We start from the raw sequence: 25,319 nt of genomic DNA, 5'->3' as shown, positions 1-25,319 counted from the left end.
TTGGCTGACCACACTGTTTTGATTGCTCGTTTAAGGGGTACAGATGTTGATGGATTTATGTGCAGGCGGCACCTGGTTCAAGCGGAGGCACATGGGGGCCTGCAGAGGGTTGGAGTGGGTGGCACACGTGCGGATGCAATGGTTGGTGGTAGCTGGTCGGGTAGGAGGAGATGGTTCAAAATAAAAATATCAGACAGCAAGGGGAGACCAACAACTAAGTTACCCGGGCTTGAGAGATTGTTTCCACAAGGGTTGGGATGGGATTGATGGGAGCGATGAAAAAAATGGAATAGGGATGGCATGAGAGGGATGGCACGGGAAGAATGGAGGAGGTGATGGAATTAGTTAAGTGGGATAAAAGGCGAAGATAATTATTTGATACAACCTATTATTCAAAGGTTAGTCTTCCATGCTAAAACGGTAGATTTGCTAGATTTGAATGAAAATACTTGAGAAAACCTGCCAGTGAATACATTAGTGTTGATTCTATAGACAAAGCTGATGAAAACAGTCTGTACCCTTCAGAGTTTCTACACTGCATAACCCCTTTGAACATTGCAGGCCTTGGCCCTGTGAGCCGGGAAACAGGTAGCTCAATGCAATCGCGTTAGGACTTTGTTCCCATTTAAATCACGCCCTAAATGTTGTCGCTGGGACTGAATTACATGCAATTTGCATTCCCATTGGTGCCGCTATTCAGTAAGAGAGTCAGGACATGCAAATGGGTCAGCAATCTGACGGCACAAATTCAGAGCAATTCCCAGCCCACCGGGCATTCTAATGGTTGGGGTCGGAATTAGCGCCTGGAGAGTCTCGCAGTTGGAGCTTTTTTAAGCGCTCTACTTACCACATACTCACTGCAGGTACAGAGAGCTCACAGAACACCTACCCGCCAAGGTTGGGAGTCCGAAGTGGACCCACAGTTCCATGCCAGTGAGGAGCGAATGGACATCCTCCCCCCCAGGGTGGGCCAGATACTCAAGCCTGCCGTTCTGATCACCACCTGGGAGGAGGTGGCAGAGGCAGTCAGTACTGCCAGTCTCACCTGGAGGAGTCAGGTGGTGATCCGGAGAGGTGAGGGTCTCTGGTGAGACCTCTTCCCTTAGAGGGGAAGAGGACCAGGGAGAGCGCCAAAGGCCACGGTGCAGGTGTCCTCTGGTTGAGGTGAGCTCTGCTGATCATATGCTCCCTCTACAATGGGGCAGTGCTTCAGAGAAGTGCCAATACCTGGTGGGCCGCTGATTGAGCTGAACCACGCTCATCCCCTTGATGATACAGCAGGGGTATGAGTGTGTCCAGAGGGGCAGCTTGGATGGTCTCCCAGATGGCCAGGAGCCTTCTGAGCATTCAAAGGACACAGGCAGCATTCAGCAGTGTGAGCAGCCAGGAACCTGTAAATAGCACCAAAGGAGTGTGTTTAAAAGACAGACTGCAGCAATGGTGGTCTGAGCCAGACTTCCCTGATAAGGAGGAAGACATCTTGAGTCCATGGATTTGACACCAAGTCGCTCCCTGCTACTGCCGCCGGCCTGCGTAGCCATCTCCCAGTAAGCCAGACAATTTTAAACAGATTTTTAGTATATTCTAGCCTCCTGCTCCCCCTCTGCAGGCAGTCCCCCATTTGTAAACACTTGTAGTAATTTGCACCCGTGAGAGCTCCACCAGAGAGGGGCGGAACACGCAGAAGGGCAGAGAATGACGTATCTGACCCACTAATCACATTGAAAGGCATGCAAATGCCGATTCTCTATGCCTCCACTGGCACGGGGCGCAAACTGTTTTTGCGGTCGGGGGGATCCAGAACATCGTTCCGGAATCGCTGCCAGGCACAAACATCGATTTGCGCATGACGCCCGATTCTTCATCCAATCGCGTTTCACGTTTCCGTCTTTGCAAGGCAGAGAACCCAGCCCAAGGACAGTAGCACGGAGTAAGGCCAGGAGTTAGGAAGCTTCTTTCTTAGAGGACAGGTGCTGAAATTATAACAGGTGGATCGCAAGGAAATGCTGTTTATTCTTCTCCTATTAAGTCACACAGAGGTAAGCCAGCTTCTTCCACTCAGGAGAAAATATTTCCCAATTAGACTTTTAAATTTTACCACAAAGCTATATACTCTTGACAAAATTTGTATTTATATTCCTAGGTGTGGTGGTATGATTAGCATAGCTGCCTGCCATTGGTGCAGAACACCGGCTTACCATTGGCCCTGGTCGGTCATGTGCCTCTCGACCGATTGGTTGAGACCAGACATGTGACGGCTCCCCGATTGGTCGAGAGGCTGAGTTAACCCCGCCTCCAGGGCGGGGTATAAATACCCAGTACTCCCGGTGATCGTCCTTATACTGTAATCGACCGCAGGGCTAACATCTAGCTGATTAAAGCCATACTTTTGTACAGCAACTCGTCTCGCATTCAGTTGATGGTACATCATTAGGCCTGTTTTAATACCCAGACAGTTTTATCCAGAGTGAGAAATGTTGAATCTGTTGAAGTATTTGGCAAAAGAATAAGTAGAAATCCTGCACTTCAAGAAGTACTGTTGCAAAAAAAAAAATTATTTGACCCCAAATGTCTTATATACCATTTCACATTCATTATTTTACAGTGATGGAAGAAAGTAAGATTTTTTTTTCTTGAATTTTATTTCCTACATTTAAACCATTTTAGAAAATGCTGCTGACATTAATGTGAAATATGTCAGTGCCGGACTTTTCTTCACTTATTCAGCCTCATGCAGCCCCAGGTCAGATTCAGAAAGCATATTTAGTTGTAGAGTAAAGCTTTTCCCAGCTGTATGTGTTGTCCTCCACCTTAAAAGAATGGATAATTCACAGGGCAGGAGAGCAAATTGTTCCACTTTCCATTTTTAAATGAAAACCGGAGCAAACCATGATGTACAAATGCAGCCTGACTTTAAAATATCGATACCACATTATAGAGACACTAAAAATTATACAATAAGCGCAAATCATTCAGCTACATTTATGCGTCTGCCTTGGGAGTTGTTCCTCACCTTCTCCACATCCCCAGTCCTAAGAACCTGCATTAGATCTGCCAACATGCAAGAGTTTGCTTCAAGCAATGGCATAATACGTCCTTCCTTCACTGCCTCAGACAGCTTGGGGCAACCGCAGACACTTTCAGAAGCCAGTTCTATTGAAAAGCACAATAGATATACCGAGATTTATTAACATATTATTTGTTTCATTTTGTACCCCACCCCCTCACCAAACTGGTAAGAAATTGTCATATTTTCTTGATCAATTGACTTCAGGGGAAGCCTGAGTTAATTATGTGAAAATATTGCTGTTGAAATAAATTTAGCTTATGAGAAATTAATTCTATGGAATATATGTATTCTGGGAATGTCAGTTCGATCCAGTGAAGTCATGTTTCTTGCATTCCACATCAACCTCAGACAATAAGTAAAGTAAAGTCACCAAAGTCCTAGATAATAGGCTGCTTTCTCCTTTGAGGAGGAGAGCAGACTGGCGGTGATGTAGCCTGAGGATCACCATATCTCAGGCGAGGGGCAAGGCTGAGAAGACGGGGGGCGGAATTCTCCGCTCCCAGGAAAAATCAGGAAGGCCGTCGTGAACTCGGCCGAGTTTCACGACGGCCTCAGAGGCCGCTCCTCTCACTGTATTCACCCCCACCCGGGGGGGCTAGGAGCGGCGCTCCGTTATTCTCGGCGGCCGGGTCTTGACGCTTGCGTCAAGGCGGCGCGCCGAGATTGACGCGGCCGAGGGCAGCACGGTGGCCTAGTGGTTAGCACAACCGCCTCACGGCGCTGAGGTCCCAGGTTCAATCCCTGCTCTGGGTCACTGTCCGTGTGGAGTTTGCACGTTCTCCCCGTGTCTGCGTGGGTTTCGCCCCCACAACCCAAAAATGTGCAAAGTAGGTGGATTGGCCACGCTAAATTGCCCCTTAATTGGAAAAAAATAATTGGCTAATCTAAATTTATAAAAAAAAAGAGATTGACGCGGCCGGCGCGCCTAAGTGACATCCGCCGCGCATGCGCAAGTTGGCCGGATGCAACCCACGCATGCGCGGCTGACATCACGATGGCTGACGGCTCGAACCCGCGCATGCGCGGTGGCTGTCTTCTCCTCCACTGCCCCGCAAGACGTGGCAGCTTGATCTTGCAGGGCGGCGGAGGGGAAAGAGTGCGTCGCTTTGAGACGCCGGCCCGACGATCGGTGGGCACCGATCGCGGGCCAGTCCCCTCCCGAGCACGGCCGTGGTGCTCACTCCCCTCTCCGCCCCTCACAAGCTTCAAATGGGCCTTTGGCGCCCATGTTCACGACGGCAACGACCAGGTGTGGTTGCCGCCATCGTGAAACGGTCGCGAACGGCAGGCCGCTCGGCCCATCCGGGTCGGAGAATCGCCGGTCGCCGTGAAAAACGGCAAGCGGCGATTCTTCCGAGCGGGGGGTGGGAGCGTGAAATGAGTCGCCCAGCCCTCCCGCAATTCTCCCACCCGGCGTGGGGAGCGGAGAATTGCGCCCGGGGCCTTCATGAATAACCTCAGCCGGTACAGGAATTGAACCTGTGCTGTTGGCCTCGCTCTGCATCACAGACCAGCTGTCCAGTCAGCTAAGCTAAGGTGGAGTCTTCTCTTTTCTGTCACGTTAGGACTCAGCTTGACGTGCAGAGAGTGGATATCAAACACAGAGGAAGAGAACGGTCTTCCTATGTTTGGCACAACCAGTTTCAAAGATTTGTTATAGTCATTGAAGGATGCGGGCCACTAACAGGAACAGTATGGTATGCTCTTTACATTCTGTGAAGTTAGAAGGAGTTTTATAAAGCACGCATACATTACATACAAAAAGAACAAATTCTTTGTTTGCAAGTAGACGTGTTTCATAAGAACGTTCATCTTTTGGAAGGCAGAAACACATGTGAACGCTTGTGTGAGTCTGTGATATCCAGGTGACACACAAAAGACATTTCATTATTTTGATTCCTGAATTATGCTATTTCATAACTATATATTTGGTCAGTGAGGGAAATCTTAAGAGTACAGGATGCCGGGTCCATTTAAGAGACTGGTGACCCAAGAGACCATTTAATGTCCTCCCAACACAGGTACACTGGGTAAAATGTTGGACACATTGGAAGATTCATTGCTTAACAATAAAAACAAATTGCATTCGTAACAAAAAAAAACTTTGAAAATAGTTTATGCAGTACAGTTTGTAATTTTGAAAGAGGAAATAAATTTGTAAGCTCTCTGAAGAAAGCAGTCATTTGTTATTTTTATTCCCACATCTAGTGGTGCATAAGGCAGACTTTGATTTGTTCCCATAGCGAGATTTTTCCTAGAACAGGTCGCTCGCATGTCACCAGAGACTTATAGCTTGAGGGGTGCCACTCTACACTGAGCATGGCCAACCAGGACTTTCTCCCACTCTTACCGCTTGCTGTTGACATGTATTGGAAGCATTTTGCAGGTTGAAACTCAATCCATTGGCTCGTTATGAACACACCTTCCTTGGCAATCAAGTCCTCGGGAGATACTCGAATTTGGAGCTTCTGGCTCAGAGGCAGGGATACTACCCACGGAGCCACAAGTCCTTGCTGAACAAAAGAGTAAGCTCTCTTAATAAAATACTGGCAAGATGTGAAATGAATTTACTGATTGATCCACAACAGTTAAAGGACCAGCTAATGTTTTACTGCAAAACACAATCTTATCAAACAGTTGTGTCATTGACAATATGGCAGACATTGATTAAGATGAGGTGACACGGTGGCAGAGTAGTTGGCACTGCTGCCTCACAGCGCCAGGAATCCGGGTTCAATTCCATCCTTGGGTCACTGTCTGTGTGCAGTTTGCACATTCTCCCCACGGCTGCATGGGTTTTATCTGGGTGCTCCGATTCCCTTCCCCCCCCCCCCCCCCCCCCCCCCCCAGTCCAAGGATGGGAAAATCAGGTGGATTGGCCATGTTAAATTGCTCCTTAATGTCCGGAAAGATGTGTAGGTTAGATTAAGGGGGTTAATGGGATAGGGCGTGGTCCTGAGCTTGGGTGAAGTACTCTTTCAGAGGGTTGGTGCAGACTCGATGGGCCGAATGGTCTCTTTCTGGCTCTGTAGGGATTCTATAAGGTTTACTGATGGCAGTAATATTGTGTACAACGCCCTACTTGCAATGATCATGGCCTCTTGAACACACTGTCCGATGGAGGGTGTCTGAGTGTTCTTGTTCCGGGCTGAATCCAACACAGCTGTCCACTTGTTCTGCAATAACTCTTCTCGAAACAAAATGTCTCCATTCTGATTGGACACAAAATATATGAAGTTGGAGCAGAAGCCTTCAAAAAGAGGGCATCTATACTTGACTGAAAAAAGGGTTTAAAAATGAGCATATATCTACGTAATTAATATCCCTGTCACACATTAAAGGGAGCTTTCTCCTTCACATTTGGGCAGTCAACAATAAGAGTAGATCCTCGGCCAATTACAGAACCGACTGAATTTTTGTTTCCATTGGAAATTAAATCAGGCAAGTAATCCACTCTACTGCGCAAGTAGTGAAGATGATAATTACCCTCTTTATATCTGATTAAACCTGTCTGCATAAAGAAAATAATCAAGTTCATACTTCTTGACTCAAATAACCATTGTTAAGTGATTCACTCTGCGACAGATTGGGTAAACTACTAATCAGAGATAAGGACCACACACAAAGCACAATCAGAACAATCTTCCAACAGGGCAGCCAATCATATAACCCAGATTATTATTTTCTAACTGGTTTCAGGTGTCAAATAGATTGTTTTAAAACATTATTGGGGTGTGGACGTCACTAGCAAGCCCTATTCCCACTTGCTCAAGATGGTGGTATTGAGCCTCTTCTTGAACAGCTGCAGTCCATGTGATCCCATGGTGCTCTGAGTGAGGAGTTCCAGGATTTTGGCCCAATGATAATGAAGGAATGCAAGACATGCCCAAGTTAGCATGATGTGAGAATGGAAGGGGGTTTTCTGATCATGTTCACTGAATGCAGCTTTGGACAGAGTGTGGGAGGTTGGGGAGAAGAAGGAGTTCAATGAGGAGGAGAGGGAGGCATTCCTTTGCTTTTCTATTTAAAAATAAATAATTGAATAAAGTAATTAGTTAAAGATCATAAGTATGGCAGGACAGGTGATGTGTCAATGCGGCACGGTGCCACAGTGGTTAGCACTGCTGCCTCACAGCTACAGGGATCCGGGTTCAATTCCCACCTCGGGTGACTGTCTGTGTGGAGTTTGCATTTTCTCCCAGTGTCTGCGTTGGTATGTGGGAGCTCATGGATACTGGTGTTATCCGGGGCAAGCATGTCTGCAGTAAGCATCTGAGGCTTGAGGAGCTTCAGCTCAGTCACTGAACTGGAGACTGAGCTGCAGACACTGCGATAGATCAGGGAGGGAGAGAGTTACCTGGACACTGTTTCAGGAGGCAGTCCACCCCTTAGGATATAATCTTCCGGTTTGGAAATTGGTCAGGGACAGGAGGATGTGACTGCAGCTGAGGAAGGCAAGGTATTTTTACTGGTAGAGTTCCAGCTTGCCAGAGGAGAGTCTAATGTCCTGTTTATTATTAGGGACTAAAGAGCAACCCTCTAGCACTGGGACAGTGCAGATTAACCTGACAGCTACTGGAAACAGTACAAATGAAAAAGTAATGTACGCCTGATAAGAAAGACAAATCATGAATCAAGGTGCATATCACCCAGTGTGAATGCTTGTGCATGAACAATGCTACATTTTAAAATTCAGAAAGTTTCTGTAATGAGAGTAATCAATTTTCAGGCACTATAATAACAAACGAGAAAGATTTGAACACCGGTTTCGCTAATTGTCTGCATAGAGGCCACTAGCAATGCTATATTCTGCCCATCACCCTGACCCCCAGCTAACTTCATGATCTGGGTCTCATTTCATCTGATGGGGTCCCCGTGCTCTGTTTCAGCTTTCTGTGGGAGGAAAAAGTGCCTCGCCCATTGATGAATGTGGCAAAATTACATTAAAGTATCTGCAGCTATAAAACCAATTGGGACCAGCAAAGTTTCATTCTCTATCCAAACATAGAGAAGGGGTGCACTGATTCTGCAATGGAGGGAAATCTAGGCTACAACTTTCATTTAGTACTTTCATAATAACAATAAGTCGTAAAAAGCATTTTCAATTCTGTGAAAGTCTTGCCAAGGGTCTGCACATTTATTCTCATCTAATTGAGTTTGGAGAAATTCATTACAGTTAGAATTTTACTTCTATTCATTTCCCAACAACAGGATTAAGGAATGCAAAGCAAACCTTCGTTGGGAAAGGTGAAACGTGCATTTACTGAGTGTTTACATTTTGTTTTACCTGCAACTGGGATCTCAGGTGAGTTAGAGAGTTCTTTAGGTCTCTGTATCTGTTAGGTGAGGTCTCCTCTTCCTACAAGGGGAAGTAAATGCAATATCAAATTAACGGTGATCATTTCAATCCAAAGTTTCACTTTCAACAATTCTCTCAACAGAACTTGTAAGGTTTATAAAATTTCAATGCAAAATTTCATTCTCAGCAATTGTTTCAAAGGAGCTGGTGAGGTTTACAAAAGGGTTTGAATGGTCACCTTTCTTTCTGACCCATTTTCAGTTTTGCATTTAGATACATCAGCTAGAGACGTTCCCAACACACTAGACAGTAAAGTGCAGGTTTGATTCCCATTCTGGCTTGTGTAGTCTGGCTAAGGTAGACTTGGTAGATTGCCATTTGTTTAGTTTCACTTAAATGTTACATCGGGTTACATTTTAGCAAGATAGTAGAAAGCTGGCACCATTGGGATACAGAGGACAACTTGATTGGCATCCTCGCTTGAAACCAATTGATAACACCGACAAATACATCTGATACCTAAACTCACTAGAATGAGCACACAAGTACAAATAAAACACAATTCATGCTTTTTTAACTGCAGTTAACTAACTTCCCATGAAATGACTAGCAGAATCTGAGCTTACCATTTGATGAAACATTGCACTGCAGAGGCTGCTCAGGTGCTTATATTTTGAAGATACCTAAAAAAGGAAAATAATAATTTCAGCTATAACATGGCACTGGCCAATGTTTTCTCTCCAAACTTATGGGACATGTTTCTCACTCTCAAAACTCATTCTACCATGGGTAGCCACTTTGTGTGCACTTGTAATGGTCACAATTTCCTATGTCTTTGCACATGAGCATTGAGTTCCTTTTTAATCCCTTCGAAAATGAACTAGTTCTGAATCATCCTGTGAATTTCCCTTCAATTTCACATGAAGGTGGTGCGAACTAGTTGTATCCCCAGCGGCATCTTTTGTGGTGGCGAAGACTACCCACCATTGCCCAGCGGTGGGATCTTCTGGCCCTGCCACTGTCAATGGGTTTTCACATTGTCCGCATCTCCTGCTTCCAGGTAACCCACAGTGGGCGGTCGCCGTTGGCAGGTCTGGAAGATACAGTAAAGGTCTAAGCGAAGAGCTGTCTCCATGCTTGTATCTACACATGGCTTTGTCCAACATACTATCCCCTCGGTGTGGGTCATGCATTCTCTTACATCACTGTGTGGGTAGGACTACACTTAGTCCCACATCAACCCATTGTTTGCCAGACCCTTGTACTACACTAGTCCTGTCAGCCGTAAAACAAATCTAAGATAATAAATGATTGCGCTCCAGCACTGGACTCCAGTGGAACATTTCTTCCTGCAGTGCAGTAAGGTAAAGGAACAACAAAAATACATTACAAAAACAATACTGTGCCTTTTTTAGTAACAAAACATCACAAGGCACTTGCTTCACAGAAGCGTTATCAAACAAATTTTGACACTGAACCATTTAAGGCGATATTAGAGCTCAGAGCAAAAGCTTGCAAAAACAGGGAGGTTTTCAGGAGCAGCTTTAGGAGGGTGAGAGGTTCAGGGAAGGAATTCCACAGCTGTAAATGGTGGAGCAGAATAAAATTGGGGATGCTTAAGAGGCCACAATTAGAGATGCACATAAAACTTTGTGATTGGAGGGCTTGAGGTGATTGCAGAAATGGGGAGGGTGAAGCCAGAATCCAATCCCCCCGTCCCCCCCACAATGCTCAATGTCATCCAATTCTTGAAAGTGCACAATGAACAACCCATGAATTGTAGAACCCTTCCATCCTTCCCCTCAACTCAAACATCACCTTCTCAAGTGTTTAAAAACTCCAAAGGATCCCCCCGCCAGGGCACAGGGTGGAGAGACTGACCTCCACCCAAACAGGATCCGCCTTTGGCCAATCAGCGAGGTGAAGGCTAAAACAGCTGCCTCCGCACCCACTTCCACCCCCGGCTGATCCGATACCCTGAATATGGCCTCCAGAGGACCCAGCTCAAGCCTCACATGTACCACCTTCGAAATTACCCTAATGCCTCCCCCTCCAGCTTTGTGGGGCCCCCTCCTCGCAACGTTCACACATCCTCTACCCCCTCAAAGAGTCTGCTCACACTCGACTTTGTGAGGTGTGCTCCATACACCATCTTCAGCTGTATCAGCCCCAACCTTGCGCACAAAGTTGAGGCATTCGCCTACGGAGCACCTCACACCACAACCCTTCCTCCATGCCCTCCCCCAACTCTTCCTCCCACTTTGTCTTAATCCCCTCCAGCGGTGCCTCCTCTTCTCCCAGAATCGCCCCCTAAATCGGTGACACCACCCTTTTCTCCATTCCCCCTGCCATCAGCACCTCCTCCAACAGTGTGGAGGCCGGCACCACTGGAAAGCTCTATCTCCATCTTAGCGAAATCTCGGACCTGCATATACCTAAACATTTCCCCCTGCCCCTACCCATATTTCACCCCCAGCAGCTTTAATCCTGCAAACCGCCCCTCCCGAGAATCCTTTAATGCCCTGACTCCCTTCTCCTCCCATCTCCAAAAACTCCCAACCCATTTCCCTGGCTCAAATCTGTGATTCCCCCGAATTGGCATATCCTTTGACCCCCGCCCCCAGCCTAAAGTGCTGGCGTAACTGCCTTCAGCTTTTCAATGTCGCTACTACTGCCGGATTCCCTGATTATTTCCCCAGGGCCATCGGGAGCGGCGCCCTCAGCCCCGACCCCCTACACAGACTCTCCTCCATTCTAAACCACTGAGTCCCCCCTCCTCTGACCCAGCTCCTCACATTCTCCACGTTCGCTGCCCAGTAATAAAATAGTAAATTCGGAAAACCCAGTCCCCCTGACTGCTGTCCACTCTGCAACAGCACCTTCCTAATCCTAGCCACCTTCCCCCCACCCAAATATAAACATCTTTTGAACCTCCTTGAAAAATGCCTTTGACAGGAAGACCGGCAGTCCCTGAAAAATAAACAAGAATCGCGGCAACATGTTCATTTTAATTGCCTGTACCCAACCTGCCAGCAACAGAGGGAGACCATCCCACGTTGCCAGATCTGCTTTCACTCTCCCAACAAGACTCGGAATGTTGTACATACAAAGCCTCCCCAATCCCGTGCAACATGCACCCCCAGATATCTAATGTAAGTCCCCGGCCTACAGAATGGTAGACCCCCCCCCCAACCCCTGGCCGAGACACCACAAAATATTCACTTTTATCTGAATTTAGTTTATATCCCAAAAAAGACCCAAACACTCGAAGCCGCTCCAATATGCCCCCCATCGACGCACTCGGTTCTGATACATACAACAGCAAGTCGTCGCATACAAAGATACCCTGTGATCTACCCCACCCACCTTCCCCGCACTCTCTCTTTCCACACCTCCGAACCCCTCACGCAATGGCCAACAGCTCAATCGCAAGCACGAACAACAGGGGGACATGGGGCATCCCTGCCTGATCCCACGGTGCAGAGCAAAATATTCCGAATTCATGTTATTTGTGCGGACACTCGCCCTCGACTCCCTGTACTTCAGCCTTACCCAATCTACAAATCATGGCCCAATCCCAAACTACTCCAGAACAACCATCAAATGCCCCCACTCTACTCGTTCATACGCTTTCTTGGCATCCAATGCCACAACCACCTGTTTCCTTCCCCTCCGCTGGCACCATAACCTCATTCAATACCCGTCTAATGTTCGAAAAGAGCTGCTTTCCCTTCACAAACCCTGTCTGATCATCACCAGGGCTGGTTTAGCACAGTGGGCTAAACAGCTGACTTGTAATGCAGACAAATGCCAGCAGCACAGGTTCAATTCTCGTACCGGCCTTCCTGAACAGGAGCCGGAATGTGGCGACTGGGGGCTTTTCACAGTAACTTCATTGAAGCCTAGTGACAATAAGAACAACGTACAGCACAGGAACAGGCCCTTCGGCCCTCCAAGCCTGTGCTGACCATGCTACCCGTCTAAACTAAAATCTTCTACACTTCCTGGGTTCGTATCCCTCTATTCCCATCCTATAAGTTGTTGTTGTTATTATTATTATTACCTATCACCTTTGGGAGGAAGTCTTCGAACCTACCCGCCAATACCTTCGTCAACACCTTTGAGTCCACATTCAAAAGTGATATGGGCCTATACGACCCACATTCTGTTGGATCCTTATCTTTCTTGAGCAACAGGGAGATCGATGCCTGCCCCATAGTCTGTGACAACACCCCCTTCCCTATCGCCTCTTCAAACATCTCCATCAACAGCGGTGCCAACTTATCTTTAAATTTTTTGTAATATTCCACCGGAACCCATCTGGCCCTGCTACCTTCACCGACTGCATCCTCCCAATCGCACCTTTTATCTCCTGCTACGCTATCGCCCCCTCCAATATGGCCTGGTACCCCTCCCCAACCTTGGATATTCCAAACTATCCAGGAATTCCTGCATCTCCTGATCCTCTCCAGATGGCTCCGACCTATACAATCTCTCATAAAACTCCTCAAACACCATTAATCTGATCTGGAACCACCGCCAACTTCCCTGCCCTATTCCACACCTGGACAATTTTCCTTGCCACTGCCTCCCTCCGAAGTTGACCTGCCAGCAAGCGTCTCACCGTCTCTCCATTCTCATAGACGCTCCCTTTGTCCACCTCAATTGGTGCACCGCCTTCCTTGTGGACAGCCATCAAATCTCACCTGCAACTCCTTCCTCTTTACCAACAGTGTCGGATCCACATCCTCTGCATACCTTCTGTCCACTTCCAACATCTCATTTATTAACCTTTGCCATTCCACCCTCTTCTGCTTATCCACCTTTGCCTTAAACGATATCATCTCCCCCCTCACCACTGCCTTCAAAGCTTCCCATACCACCGCCTGCGAGACCTCACCCGTACACTTAAACCGCACATATTCCTCAATCACTTTTATCTATTATCAACCTGTGGTAAGTATTTATTGAAATACAAGCAGACAACTCGCCTTCTGAATTGTGCAAAAGTCTCAGCAGTTACTACTCATATTACAGCAGTGAAGCAGGGCATGCAGCTAATCATGCCCATGCTGGCTCCCTTCAAGAGCAATTCAGCTGGTGTAACCAGTCCTTCAGCAAGAAGGCATTCAACTTAAAAGAATTAAACATTTAAAAGCAAATAAAAAAGGTACTGCAAAAAAAGGCTGTTTTTGATTAACAATTTGCAGAAACTGGCGAAACCATGCCTCCCGGCATTCCACGAGACATTGAATGCCTGACATTCACACACTTTTTCCCAATAGTCAAGAGACAGCTAACAAATGCATCGGACTACACAATGGATATGCATCGACAAACCATCAATAATACTGACAGATTTGGAGCCACTATGTCTGAACTGTCCTCACATCCCTTGCAAATGCTAATACCAGAGAACCTTTTGATTGAAGTGAAACCTACTGGACATCATAATCAGATCTTCGACATTGAAACTACCTTCATATGTTAATGGCCTATTCATGAAATTGTTACAATAATAAGACTGAGTTGCGGGGGGGGGGGGGGGGGGGGGGGAATTTTTATGGCAATCTTTGTCACCAATGTGATTTTGTTTTTTTAAAGAAAGTGTAGAGTAAGGGGAGTAGTGGCAGTAGCAGATAGCTGGAGCAGTCGAAGCAGACAAGAGAAACGTCAGCAGAGGCAGCACTGCACAGCAAAGAGCTATTAGAAAATAAGTTTTAAAATAAGATAGACCAAGACGGCACAATTAAGCTAAAGGAACAGCAGGAAATGAAGCCCCAATTTTTCAGACGCAGTAATCCAAATGTTAACACTGAGGGTGCAGTTCGGCACTTACCGCTGCCAATATTAGAAATGCAGGTCTCTTTAGGAGTAAACCAGGGCTAGCTTCACAATGAACTGGGAGAAGGCGATGCTCATTGAAGCTTGTATTTAAGAGCTCCAGTAGGGGGAGCTTCTGAACACTGAGAGGATTTGGAAGGGAAGAGCGGAAACAAGTATTGTTCGTGAACTGTATAATATCGTAATAAAACAGCAGTGAATCATCACAATGTCTTCTGCTGCCTAATTCGATAAATGGATATCCACCTATTTAACAATGGGGATGGTGTTTGTGAATATGATGCTGATTTGATTTTTAAAAGGGGAGCAGTGTATCGATGTTTGTAAGTTTATCAATGTTCCAATAAACTATTAAAAAGAAGTTGAGTGTTGAGCATTTTTTCCATCCGGGCAGGTTGAGGTAAAGTAGCGTGTGTTCACCTGTCTACACTACTCCCACCACCTTGCCCTTACCCTGTAGCCCAGCGTGGTACTGGGAATAGGCTGACGAGACAAATCGGCCTGGAACAGAAACTGCCAAGTGAGGCCCTGGCTGGAATCGATACTGGTCATTTGCAAGAGCACTCAAGTCAACACACAAACTCATTATCGCTCAATGAACTTTGTGATTACCCATTCATCTTCAGGCAGACAAACAAGAATATGCTATGAATATGTAACTAACTTCCAGACACGGGTGACCAACTTTGTAGCAGGACAAACAAAGAGGCCATCAGACTCTATAATGGGCTAATAGCTGGTCCAACAAGAGTGTTTCAGAGGACAATGGACTTTTATTGAATCACCCTGGCTGAACATGAGTATCCTGTTTGTTGCCATTGACAAGTTTATGTCTGGATGGGACAGTAGAACGCAGACCAGTGCCTATGACTCACTGCTCACAGAACCGGTATAAAAGAAGGAACATTGGAACAGATCTTCTGGGTCACCTGGGAATCTCCCAGGCACAACCATCGCAAGAAGAAGGGAACATGGGTTCCGGGCCCAGAGAAGATATCCACATTGAGTGATCGTAGCCTGGCCAACCTCTTTCACTAAGTGTGGGTAATAGCTAGAGCTCAGCTGTGAATCATATTGTGGTGATATGAGTGGGAGTACTGCCATTGGTGCAGAGCATTGGTTTCCCATTGGCTCTGGCTGGTCATGTGCCTCTCGTCTGATTGGCTGAGACTAGTCATGTGACTGCTCACCAATTGGTCGAGAGGCAAGTAGACCCCGCCTCCGAGGTGGGGTACAAGTACCCAGGGTTCCCGGCGGTCGGCCTTTCTCTGTAGTCGACCACCGGGCTAACAACTAGCTGATTAAAGCCACAGTTTGGATCTTCATCGTGTCTAGCGTCCAATTGATGGTACATCACATATTTTGTGTGAGTGAGAGAATTGTGAACAAAATTGGGTTAAACCGCGAATCTGTGTTTGTCCTTTGGTTCATCTCACAAATAAGAGCACCTGATAAAACATTTTGGTCGAAGTGTCTGATAATTTACAGACAACACCAGTAACTGTGTTTTCATCAGGTGCTTCAAACACATGTGAAACTCTCTGTAACCTTGGCATTTTAGGGCAATTGACTCCATTGCCTGTGATCCTCACCCAACTCATGGAGCCACCTTGTTCAACACTTTGTCATGAAGTCAATGTTGCTTTAACTTTCTGAAATAATGTTTGGAATTTCAGCCTAGCTCTCCCTCTATTCTTTCAAGTGCAAATATTCTTAAATGTCCTACCTTCCAGAACCAATATAATGGGCCAGAACGTCGGTGGAGTGACAATGACCACTGGATTGCCACTCTGTTCCTTTCTCCTTCCCTTTGTCTGGAGCTGCACATTTCTCACCTGCGTTTCTGTCCTGCACCTGGTGAGAAATGTGCAGCACCGCAGCTCCAGTCATTCCAGTGCAGGATTGGTGGAAGTGAAGCCACGCCCTGTTTTTACAGCACTAGCTACCGTGAAGCAGGTAAGTGTAAAGGTCCTGTGGTATTATGTAAGAACTGCAAGGGTTAATGAAATGTCTAGATCAGCCACTAGAGGGAGCTAGTTACAAGTATATAAGACATTGCTGCTAAGCCATGTGGGGGAGAGAGGTGAAGGAGTTAGCTAGAGTACAGACTGAAGGAAAAATAGTGTGAGTAAGAGCAGATCATAGTTGTGCAGAGATTAGTTTAAGGTGATCAACTCTGTGTTATTTAGGAGTACGTATCAAATCCAAATTAGTAGTGTTAATAAATCTATAGCTTTGTTTAAGTTAAAGTTATTTTGTGGTCTTTGTGAACACTACGTTAACCATTCTGAATTTTTAGCAGAACAAAGAACACCATAGGTCCCAACCACTCGGAGAAGGGTGAAGGTAAGTGAGTGAGGGTTCAGGGTGGTCTGTTTGCTCTTTTCAGTCCTCGCCTTTCAGTTATTGATATTAACAGATTAAAAATCCTTATCTCAATCCTGATTCACATGCACAGAATTCTACTGGAGCATGTGTTACGTGTGCAAAAGACATCTTGCTCTGCATTTTCCATGGCATGAACACAATCCCCACAGACGTTTGTACTTTCAGGTGCATAGTAATATTCGGAACAACAATATGTTGGAAGGCAAGTCATAAAAATGCTATATTTATTTTGCCCAATGGTTGCTTTGCATCAATTTCAAGTTGCCAAAATGTACAAACCTGGAGGTGCCACCACCAAAATAAGACCATCAAACACTAAGGTGTCTAGTGTGAAACCCTGACGCTCATTGTCCTGGCCCAACATTTAATTCTCAACCAAAATCACGAAAAGAGACTGTGGTTATTAGCACTTTTCTATGGGACCCTTATATCTACTGTGTCCTGAACATTTGAGAATCAATTTAATCTGTAGGAAAAATCCTGTAAGAAGTAACATTGAAGGATAACAATTGGAGCCCATTTTGTTTTTAGGAAAAGAGAGTGAGTGCAGCTGACTGGGAGCAGAGTCGGAGGTAAGGTAAGAGATGGAGGCTAGGGCAGTTGCATGCTCCTCCTGTAGGATGTAAGTGGTGAGGGATACCACCGGTGTTCCCGCTAACTATACCTGTGGGAAGTGCACCCAACTCCAGCTCCTCTGAGACCGTGTTAGGGAACTGGAGCTGGATGAACTTCGGATCATCCAGGAGGCAGATGGGGTGATAGAGAAGAGTTACAGGGAGGTAGACACACCAAAGGTACAGGACAAGAGTAGCTGGGTTACAGTCAGGGGAAGGAAATCGAACGGACAGACAGTGCAGGGATCCCTCGTGGCCGTTCCCCTTCAAACCAAGTATACCGTTTTGGATGCTGTTGGGGGTTGACCTAACGGGGAAGGCCCTAGCAGCCAGGACTCTGGCACTGAGTCTGGCTCTGTGGCTCAGAAGGGAATGGGGGAGAACAGAAAACCAATACTGATAGGAGACTCAATGGTTAGGGGAATAGATAGGAGATTCTGTGGTCGCGAGCGAGACTCCCAGAAGGTATATTGCCTCCTGGATGCTAGGGCCAGGGATATCTCGGATCGTGTCTTCAGGATTCTTAAGGGGGTGGGTGAGCAACCAGAAGGCGTGGTGCACATAGGCACCAACGACATAGCTAAGAAAAGGGATGAGGATCTTAAAAAGTGATTTTAGGGATTTAGGCTGGAAGCTAAAGAGCAGGACAAGCAGACTAGTGATCTCAGGATTGCTATCGGTGCCACGTGCAAGTGAGGCAAGGAACAGAGAGCGAGTGCAGCTGAACATGTGGCTACAGGGCTGGTGCAGGAGGGAAGGCTTCAGATATATGGATCATTGGGATACCTTCTGGGGATGGTGGGACCAGTACATGAAGGACGGATTGCACCTAAACTGGAGGGGAACCAATATCCTGGGTGGGAGGTTTGCTAGAGCTCTTCGGGAGGGTTTAAACTAGTTTGGCAGAGGGGTGGGAACCAGAGCTATGGATCAGAGGACAGAGTAGTTGTTGAACAGGCAGAAATAGTATGCAGCAAGTCTGTGAGGAAGGATAGGCTGTTTATAGGGCAAAGTTGCACTCAGTGGAATGGGTTAAAGTGTGTCTGTTTCAATGCAAGGAGTGTCAGGAATAAGTGAGATGAACTTGAGCATGGATTAGTATTTGGAACTACGATGTTGTGGCCATTACGGAGACATGGATTTCACGGGGGCAGGAATGGTTGTTAGATGTTCCGGGGTTTAGATGTTTTCAGAAGAATAGGGAGGGAGGTAAAAGAGGAGGGGGAGTAGCACTGTTAATTAGGGAGTGCACCACAGCTGCAGAAAAGGAGGTAGTTGAGGAGGGTTTGTCTACTGAGTCAGTATGGGTGAAAGTTCGAACCAAGAAAAGAGCAGTCACTTTATTGGGAGTTTTCTATAGATAGCAGCAGAGAGATAGAGGAGCAGATTGAGTGGCAGATCTTGGAAAAGTGCACAAGTAACAGAGTTGTCATGGGTGACTTCAACTTCCCTAATATTGACTGGAACCTCCTTAGTGCAAATGGTTTGAATGGAGCAGATTTTGTCAGGTGTGTACAGGAAGGATTCCTGACTCAATATGTAGATGGCCAACTAGGGGGGAGGTCATATTGGATTTGGTGCTCGTCAATGAACCAGGCCAGGTGTCCGATGTCTCGGTGGGAGAGCATTTCGGTGACAGTGACCACAACTCCTTGACCTTTACCATAGTCGTGGAGAGGGATAGGAACACACAGTATAGGAAGGTATTTAATTGGGGGAGGGGGAAATTATTCGGATATTAGACAGGAGCTGAGGAGCATAAAGTGGGAACAACTGTTCTTGGGGAAATGCACAACAGTAATGTGGGGATTGTTTAAGGAGCACTTGCTGCGAGTGCTGAATAGTTTTGTCCCACTAGACGAGGCAGGAATGGTAAGGTGAAGGAGCCTTGGATGACAAGAGAAGTGGAGCTTCTAGTCAAGAGGAAGAAGGAAACTTACGTAAGGTTGAGGAAGCAAGGATCTGACTTGGCTCCAGAGGGTTACAAGGTAGCCAGGAAGGAACTCAAAAATGGACTGAGGAGAGCTAGAAGAGGGCATGAAAAAGCCCTGGTGGGAAGGGTTAGGGAAAACCCCAAGGCGTTCTACACTTATGTGAGAAATTAGAGGATGATCAGAGTGAGAGTAGAGCCAATCAAGGATAGTGGAAGGAAGTTGTGCCTAGAGTCTGAAGAGATGGGGTAGGCCCTAAATGAATACTTTGCTTCAGTATTCACTAGAGAGAGGGACCTTGTTGCCCATGAGAACAGTGTGAACCAGGTTAATAGGCTCGAACAGGTTGATATTAAGGAGGAGGTGCTGGAAATTTTGAAAAGCTTCAGGATAGTTAAGTCCCCTGGGCCTGACGGGATATACCCAAGGTTACTATTGGAAATGATGGAGGGGGTTGCTGCGCCGTTGGCGATGATCTTTGGGTCCTCACTCTCCACTGGAGTAGTACCGGATGATTGGAGGGAGGCGAATGTTGTTCCCCTATTCAAGAAAGGGAATCGGGAAATCCCTGTGAATTACAGACCCATCAGTCTTGCGTCTGTGGTGAGCAAAATATTGGAAAGGATTCTGAGAGATAGGATTTATGATTATTTAGAAAAACATAGTTTGATTAAAGATAGTCAGCATGGCTTGGTGAGGGGCCGGTCATGCCTCACAAGCCTAATTGAATTCTTTGAGGATGTGACGAGACACATTGATGAAGGTCGGGCAGTGGATGTGATATATACGGATTTCAGTAAGGTTCCTCATGGTAGGCTCATTCAGAAAGTTTGGGGAAATGGGATACAGGGAAATTTGGCTGTCTGGATACAGAATTGGCTGACCAAAAGAAGACAGCGAGTGGTAGTGGATGGAAAGTATTCCGCCTGGAGGTCGGTGACTAGTGGTGTCCCACAAGGATGTGTTCTGGGACCTCTGCTCTTTGTGGTTTTTATAAATGACTTGGATGAGGAAGTGGAAGGGTGGGTTAGTAAGTTTGCCGATGACACGAGGGTTGGTGGAGTTGTAGATAGTGTTGAGGTTTGTTGCAGGTTACAACAGGACATTGACAGGATGCAGAGCTGGGCTGAGAAGTGGCAGATGGAGTTCAACCTTGATAAATGTGAAGTAATTCATTTTGGAAGGTCAAATTTGAATGCTGAATACAGGGTTAAAGGTAGGATTCTTGGAAGTGTGGAGAAACAGAGGGATCTTGGGGTCCACGTACATAGATCCCTCAAAGTTGTCACCCAGGTTGATAGGGTTGTTAAGAAGGCATCATTAACAGGGTGATTGAGTTTAAGAGCCGCGAGATTTTATTGCAGCTTTATAAAACTCTAGTTAGACTACACTTGGAGTATTATGTCCAGTGATGGTCACCTCATTATAGGATGTGGATGCTTTGGACTGGAGGGCATGTCTTATGAAGAAAGGTTGAGGGAGCTAGGGCTTTTCTCACTGGAACGAAGAAGGCAGAGAGGTGAGTTGATAGAGGTGTACAAGATGATAAGAGGCATGGATAGAGTGGATAGTCCAGGGTGGAAATGGCTGTCACAAGGGGACATCATTTTAAGGTGATTGGAGGAAGGTATAAGGGAGATATCAGAGGTAGGTTCTTTACACAGAGAGTGGTGGGTGTGTGGAATGCACTGCCAGCAGAGGTGGTGAAATCAGAGTCATTAGGGACATTTAAGCGACTCTTAGGCACATGGACAGCAGTAAATTGTAGGGGTGTAGGTTAGGTTGATCTTAGATTAGGATAAATGGTCGGCACAACATTGTGGGCTGAAGGGCCTGTACTGTGCTGCACTGTTCTATGTTCTGTGCTCTTGGAACATAGGAATTGGAGCTGAAGTAGGCAATTCAGCCCTTCAAGCCTGCTCTGTCTTTCGATCAGATCATAGCTAATCTCTTGCTGGTTTCAAATCCCCCCTGCCTGTTGCCCATATCCCTTTAACCCATTCTTTATTCAAAATATATCTATCTCTTCTTGAAACCATTTAATGACTCGTATTCCACCACAATAAGGGGCAGTGAGTTCCACAAATTCACCACCCTCTGCAAGAAGTAGTTCCTCCTCATCTCAGTTTTAAATCTACCGCCTCGCAACCTATGTCTGTGACCTCTTGTTCTAGATTAACTTACAAGAGGGAACATTTGGTCTATGTTTATTTTATCAATCCCTTTTAGTTTCTTAGATACCTTGATCAGATCCCCTCTCATCGTTATAAACTCCAGCGAGTATAAACTCAAACTGTTTAATCTCTCCTCATCCCTGGAATCAATCTGGTGAATCTTTCTGAACTGCCTCCAATGCCTCCACATCCTTTCTCAAATAAGATGACCAAAACTGGACACAATACTCCAGGTGTGGTCTCACCAACACCCTATGATCTAAAAACAAATAGATACAGGGTGACATTGTTCTTCACCAGTTGTGAAGAACAGGCACGTAGCAAATCTAGAACTGGCTTTACACCACACTCCATTTACTTTTCCAGTGACTTTATAAAAATGGGCTCAGACGAACTTCTACCCATTTCATCTTTCAGATGGCATTCCTTCCAGCGTTTTCCCAACAAATCTAGTCTAAACAGTAAGTGGACAGGACATGCACATGGTAAAACATGACTTTTTTTTATAGTCCTTCGTACAATAAATTTATTACAGAATTCAGAAGGAAACAAACTCAACTGATGAATTGCAAAACAAAGGCTTGTTCTCACCTCCAGTGGAGTTTCTTGCTCATCTGAACTTAGCTGGGATTCACTGTTGTTCTAGAATAAAGAAAAAAGTGACTCATACAACTCTCCGAGAACTCTGCCATTCTTCAATCGTGTCCTCTTGTGAATCACCGGTTGCCTGTGCTCCACATTTGGCTGCCATTTCATCAGTGTCTCGGCCCAATGGAATGAATTCCGTAAAACTACATTAAAGCCTCCATATAATTTACATAGAATTTACAGTGCAGAAGGAGGCCATTCGGCCCATCGAGTCTGCACCGGCCCTTGGAAAGAGCACCCCACTTAAGCCCATATTTCCACCTTATCCTCGTAACCCAGTAACACCACCTACCCTTTTTGGACACTAAGGGCAATTTAGCATGGCCAATCCACCTAACCTACACATCTTTGGACTTGTGGAGGAAACCGGAGCACCCGGAGGAAACCCATGCAGACACGGGGAGAACATACAGACTTCGCACACAGTGACCCAAGCCGGGAATCGAACCTGGGACCCTGGAGCAATAATTGTCAATATTGTTTTCTGCAACAAATACCCATTTGAAGTAGATAAATGCCAAATCCCAGACTGATTACAGAACAGAAAATATCCATCGATATGGAAAGTGCAAGATCTGAGAAAGAGACAGCATGAATATGAAGGTGTATATATGATAATGCCTATTGCGAACCCATGGTAAGGGCTTCAAAATAGAGAGGCCAGAAGAAAATGTCTCTCTCTCTCTCTCTGAAATCCCGGCTCTGGGTCACTGTCCGTGTGGAGTTTGCACATTCTCCCCGTGTTTGCGTGGGTTTCGCCCCCACAACCCAAAGATTTACAGGGTAGGTGGATTGGCCAGGCTAAATTGCCCCTTAATTGGAAAAAAAAATTGGGTACTCAATTTAAAAAAACAAAAAGAGTTTGACTAATTTATCAGAGTTCTTTGAAGAAGTGACACGAAACAGATACAATCATGTTATGTACTTGGATTTCCAAAAGGCATTTGATAAGCTGCCACGTCAAAACTTTTTGTGCAAAATAAGAGCTCATGGTATGGGCTATTTTTAGATTGGCTGGCAAGCTGTCACCACTGGAGTGCCACAAAGATCAGTGGTAGGGCCTCAACTATTTATAATCCAAATAAAAGACTTGGATGAACCAATGTATGAAAGGATATATTAACATCAGAAGAAGTTCAGATGAGGTTCACCTAACTGATTCTTGGGATGAAAGGGTTATTTTATGAGGTAAGGTTGGACAGGTTGGGCCTGTATTCACTGGATTTTAGAAGAATAAGACATGATTTTATTCAAACATCATAAGGTCTTGAAGGGAATTGACAGGGTGGATGCTGGGAGGATGTTTCCCCTTCTGGAAGAGACTAGAACTAAGGGACATATTTTAAATTAAGGGGTCTCCCATTTAAGATAAAGATGATGAGAAAATTCCTCTGAGTCGTTGATCTGTGGAATTCCCTTCCCCCAGAGAGCAGGACGGGCTGGGTCATTGCACATTTTCAAGCCTGAGTTAGGTAGATTCTTCATTGACAAGGGAGCCATAGGTAATGGAGGTAGACAGGAAAGTGGGGTGGAGGTCACAATCGGAACAGCCAAGATCTTATTGAATGGTGGAGCAGGCTTGATGGGTCGACCATCCTCCTCCTGCTCTTGGTCCAGATGTTCTTGGGACATGTGGAGAAACACGTAGGTGAAAATAATGGTATTCTTTTGGAGTCTAGACTTGGCTTTAAAATAATAATGCTTCAATATAGAATACAACAAAAAGAGGAAAAGTTATTTGTAGGCATTTTACATTTTGCAACATTAGTACTTACCAATGTCATATTATGCACTCTATTCTTCTCCTCCACTAAACTCTCCAGTTTTTCTTTTTCTTCTAGCACTTCTTTCAGGTAGCTTTCATTCTCCTGTGCTTCTTTCAGTTCTCTTCTGAGCTTCTCGTTCTCCTCTTCCAGTTCTTCCGTTTGCTCCTGCAGGCTGCTCTCCGATAACTTCAATTCGTGGATCCGTGAGCGGAAGTCTTCCAGCTTGTGTGTGAGGAAGTCTTCATTGTCTTCCGCTTGCCGAAGTCTTTCCCTCAGCTGCTCCTTTTCCTGGTTCGTGGCCTCGTCCTTTTCTGAAAGCTTCTTCAAGTCATGCTGAAGCACCAGAATATTGTCTTTGATTTGGTCCTCTCTTTCTGAGCGGGAGCTCTCCATCTTGGCAAGTTCAGTCTCGTGCTCTGAATGATCTTTGCTTCTTTTGGCATGTGCTTTTTCTAGCTTTGTGAACCTTGCTGTAACCTCCTGCAGCTCAGTTCTCAGGACAACGCTGGTAGTGTTTAGGTCGATCCTCTCTCTGTCCAGCTTGAAGATCTGGCTGTGCAGGGACTGTTCCCGTTCCCTCAGCTTCACCAATTGCTGCTGCTGCTTCTGCTTGTAATGTTCAAAGTACTCCGATTGCTTCTTCATTTCATCCTCCTTCATCTTCAGCTGGTTCTGCAAACGCCACAGTTTTCCCTTCAGCACCTCTTCGGACTTCTCCTTTTCAGTAAGCTTGAAAGAAAGAAAGGTGCAATGAACATACTTCATAGAGCTTTGATGGCGCTAATGGTGGGAATCTCATAATCATTACTTGCGCCATGTAAATATCAATGCTCATCAACAAGGATGGTCACCCACAGCTGGAGTGAGAACAAGTGAGAATTGTCAGAACAATTAGCAGAAAATGAAATTAAACCCTTACCCGTATTATTTGATAATTATATTTCAAATACTCAGCAATTACCTTGGGATGATTTGATGCACTGATCTTAACAGAGATCTCTGCTGACTAAGATACTCTTAGCTTCTTGTGGGATGGATAAGATAAATGTGGTTTCAGATTGTGGTGGAATACAGTTCTGCTGATGATGGGTCATTGCAACTTATCAGCGCCTCACGATGTGCTGCTCAATCTGTTCTTAATCTCTCTCTCTTAGTGTCACATGACCTGAGGGAGGGTGCCGTTACTGTGAAGATGGACTGTAGGATGGATTCTCAGCCGCCCTCTGCTGGTGGTGGGGTTCCCGATCCGGCAGAGGATCGAGCATGGGCTCATTCCCATGCTCCAATCCACTGTCAGCAGCGGCAGCGAGCTACATCCCCTGCGCCAACGGGAGGATACAAATGGGTCATTTGAACCCATTTGCATCTGAATAATGGGTCGGAATTCTACATGCACCCATGATGTTCCCGCCCTCCCTGCTGTGATTCACGCAGGTGTGAATCAGTGCAAGCATTTTCAAATGTAGCCCTGATGTGGTGGATCCCGCAGTGGCTCATAGTGATAAGTATGTAACATAGGTGCCTCCCAAACAATCGGAGGGCCCCCTCCACAACGTAAACTCTGCTAACCATTAGACAACCCCCC

General features: G+C 45.9%; 1 protein-coding gene across 7 annotated transcripts in view; it reads right to left on the bottom strand.

Moving 5' to 3' along the window:
- The window catches only part of LOC119963432 (trichohyalin-like), a 190,395-nt gene that overhangs the window by 133,758 nt on the left and 31,318 nt on the right, over positions 1-25,319 (bottom strand). For 5 of the 7 annotated variants that reach the window (XR_005460101.1, XR_005460102.1, XM_038792548.1 and 2 more), the window contains exons 4-9: positions 23,744-24,463; positions 21,912-21,962; positions 8,996-9,052; positions 8,358-8,429; positions 6,153-6,282; positions 3,014-3,153 (exon numbers count right to left, since the gene is read on the bottom strand). Coding sequence is in view for 5 of the 7 variants with exons in the window: in XM_038792548.1 (XP_038648476.1) it covers positions 3,014-3,153; positions 6,153-6,282; positions 8,358-8,429; positions 8,996-9,052; positions 21,912-21,962; positions 23,744-24,463 (1,170 nt within the window). In the remaining 2 variants the exon portion in view is untranslated. The remainder of the gene's footprint in view (positions 1-3,013; positions 3,154-6,152; positions 6,283-8,357; positions 8,430-8,995; positions 9,053-21,911; positions 21,963-23,743; positions 24,464-25,319) is intronic. The other 2 variants (XM_038792551.1, XM_038792550.1) reach the window with 2 other exon arrangements.

Source organism: Scyliorhinus canicula, chromosome 3 (assembly GCF_902713615.1).
Source record: "Scyliorhinus canicula chromosome 3, sScyCan1.1, whole genome shotgun sequence".
Lineage (NCBI taxonomy): Eukaryota > Metazoa > Chordata > Chondrichthyes > Carcharhiniformes > Scyliorhinidae > Scyliorhinus > Scyliorhinus canicula.
The sequence above is the reverse complement of the archived record's forward strand: the minus strand, read 5'-3'. Positions and strand labels throughout refer to the sequence as shown.